The sequence below is a fragment of the Cryptomeria japonica genome, unplaced genomic scaffold, assembly GCF_030272615.1.
Source record: "Cryptomeria japonica unplaced genomic scaffold, Sugi_1.0 HiC_scaffold_118, whole genome shotgun sequence".
Lineage (NCBI taxonomy): Eukaryota > Viridiplantae > Streptophyta > Pinopsida > Cupressales > Cupressaceae > Cryptomeria > Cryptomeria japonica.
Window position 1 is genome coordinate 298,303 of NW_026728940.1, and position 3,282 is coordinate 301,584.

At 37.5% G+C, this 3,282-nt stretch overlaps 1 protein-coding gene across 1 annotated transcript; it reads left to right on the top strand.

Moving 5' to 3' along the window:
- The first annotated feature begins 280 nt into the window (after positions 1 to 280).
- On the top strand, positions 281 to 2,062 carry LOC131027280 (scarecrow-like protein 18). Its single transcript, XM_057957296.2, has one exon. The coding sequence runs from the start codon at positions 281 to 283 to the stop codon at positions 2,060 to 2,062; it is 1,782 nt and encodes a 593-aa protein (XP_057813279.2).
- The last annotated feature ends 1,220 nt before the right edge of the window (positions 2,063 to 3,282 follow it).

Below are 3,282 nucleotides of genomic sequence, written 5' to 3' on the forward strand. Positions count from 1 at the left end.
AAATAAAAATTGTACTTTTCTATAGTTTAAGAAAAATTACTTCTACCGACTAACGATTAATGCCAAATTTGTATTTATTTACTTGTATTTGGTGTGAAGACAACATTAACCATATGCCGAATTTGTATGTATCTCATTGTATTTGGTGTGATGACGACATGAACATTGTGTTCTGCATCGACTAGGCTATATATGAAATCTAGCCTTCTTCTGCACTTTGTAAATTACTCTTCCAATTCCTGGAGCTAATATTGAAAGCCAATTTCCAGCAAATAAAGAGATGCCTGTTGACAATGGAATTCCTCTTTCTATATTGGATTATTCATTCAATGAGACAGACTGTAGTGAGCAGATACAATATCTACCCATAGCCATGGAGGACACCTTTGGTTTGTCAGACCGTGACAAGTTTCCTTCCGGGAAAGAGATGAATATTGAGAGCCAATTCGCAGCGAATAAACAGAAGATAAATGTATCCAACAATGGAATCGCTCCTCTTTCAATGTCAGATTATTCGCTCATGTCGTTGCCCTGCGAGTCAGATGGTACTGAGCTTGGCCAATATCTGACCGTGGACAACACCTTTGAGCTGCGGAAACATGAAATGTTTCCTTTTGGGGAGGAACTCAAGGGCCAGAATTCATTTCATATCTTTCCTCTTAATGAGGAACTGATAAACAATTGTACAATGTCTGGACAATTGAACGAAAATTATCACTCTGGGAATTCCCAGACACTAAATGATATTTCCGTGCCAGGGGAACAATATCGCGATGAGATGCTACCAAATAAGGATATCCTGTTGTCAAAGGAAATCTTGAATTGGGAAGGATCTGAGAGCGTAAGTGTATGCGCTAAGGATAGCTCCGATCACAAGGACATGAATGGAGAGGAAGAGAAGGGGCTGGAATTGGTTCAACTTCTGCTAGAGTCTGCACAAATGATAGGAGAGGGGAAATATGATCACGCTGTTGGACTGGTGAGTAAATGCCAAAATTCGTCTTGTCAGCTGGGGAATCCCACACAGAGGCTCAGCAATTATATGTGCAGTGCATTACAAGATAGAATAAAACGACAGACTCAAGGCATGCTAAATAACGGTGCTAAAACAGTCCCTGATTTTGCCTTCAATATTGACGGTGAATTTGACAAAACTGAGTTTTGTAGTCTCCTTGCTTACTCTAATAGAGTTCTGCCCTATATCAATGTGATGCAGTTCACGTCTGTGCAGGCAATCATAGACGTCGTGGGCAACGCCAGGAGAATTCATGTAATTGATCTAGGAATGCGAATTGGTTCGCACTGGACAGTATTGATGGAGTATCTTTCACACAGATCTGTTTCCTCTTCTATTCATAGGCTACAGCTTCTCAAGATTACAGCAGTTGGGATGAATGGTGAAGAGCTTAGGAAAAGCGGAAAAAGGCTTCAGCAGCTGGCTAAATCTTTGGCTATTCCGTTTTCGTACAATATTATGGAGATCCCTAACATAGAGGAGATTAAGGAAGGTTTATTCAGCGTTAAATCTGGTGAGGCGTTGGCAGTTTACGCTCCAGTTGTTCTGAGAAGTTTGTTATACGACCCGGTCCTTCTGGATAATCTCTTAAGTTACATAAGGAGACTGAGGCCAATGATAATGGTGAATGTTGAAATAGAAGCCCAGCATAATTCTCCATCTTTTGTGAATAGATTCAGAGAGGTGCTTTTCCATTGCATGACGTATTTTGATCTGTTGGATGTTACCTTAAAAGACAGAAATGACATGAAGAGGGTAAAGCATGAAGAATTAATTACTGGAAGTCAGATAAGGAATATGATAGTCTATGAGGGGAAAGAGAGGACTGTTAGGCATGTTAGAAATGATGTGTGGAGGTGTTTCTATAAACAAGCAGGGTTCAGGGAAAAGAGCTTCAGCTTCCAAGCTATGTATCAGGCTAGATTGTTACTAGGAGAACATGCTTCCGGAGAATATTATACTCTGGAATCCAATGGAAATGCCATAGTTGTAAAGTGGAAAGGATCACCACTAATTGCACTCTCTGCATGGGGTGGTGCCAACTGAAAATTCATGCTGATTTGTGAAACAAATGTCTGAATATCGAAAATATGATATATAAACTAGAAACTGTTTGTCTCGCCATTTTGCATGAATAACAGATACATTGACCAACATTTTGGGTTTTCCTTTAGTCATTTGTACTCTTAGACATAATATTCAAGACCAGATCAAGCAGAACTGCTAAAATGTATTACTTCAACGGCCTTTAATATAATTGTCACTTCCTTCATTTTTCAGTGTTGCATTTCTTTTATCATTTTGTAAATTGTTAATTTACTACGCTTACTACATAATTTGGCTCCCCCTATTTTCAGCAATTTATTACGTAATTAAAACTAAAATTTAAACAAACGGACCTTTCGATATATAATATATTTTTATCTCTTACGTGAAAAAAAAGCCATATGAGTAAACGCTCTAATAAGTGTAAACGAAAACCATTATACATTGTCTCTGAAATTAACTTTCTAAACATGCCTAGCGGAAGCAACGACTGATACAAACTCTATGATAGTGATAATAGCTAATTAATACACAAAATGCAACGTATTAAAAATATAGCACTCAAATCAAATAAAGAGGGGTCAAAACAATATATTCTCAATCGGCAGATTCGGCTTAGAAGTAAAATGTCGATAAAATTACATGAGTTCGGCCGGCAACGTATATGCCTGGCATTTTATGCGAGTGGAGCCAGTTTCCACCTGCTCAGAATCAATTACGGTCGGCCGCAAAGATCGTGTGAAACGTCTACATCATTTCTCAAACTTCTCTTGGTAAACAAAGTACAAGATAAATATTATATATATTACAAAATAGTATTGGGCTTTCTTATTAGTTTCGTCGGTCAAGACTTGATGGTGCGTGCCCTACGTTGTTAGGAACTCTTATCTAATGTAGTGAGATATAATAGTAGCTAATCGTTGAACATGCGTATTTAATAATAGCAGAAATATGCAATTTTATAGATAAAATGACTTGCTAGTTGGTTGTTAGTTGAAGAAGAGTTCATCTAAGTGGATTTGAATGTGACATTGTAGGATCAATGATTTGAATGTTGTGGAAATCTTACAATCAAACAGATTTGGATAATGTAAAAATTTTCATGTTTTTGGATGATCCTTCAATAGAGACTTCAGGTAATTTGTAAAGCGATTCTTCCACTTTCTATTGGCTAGAGAGAAACCAAGATAGTCTACCTCAATCGTAGAAATCAATGATGA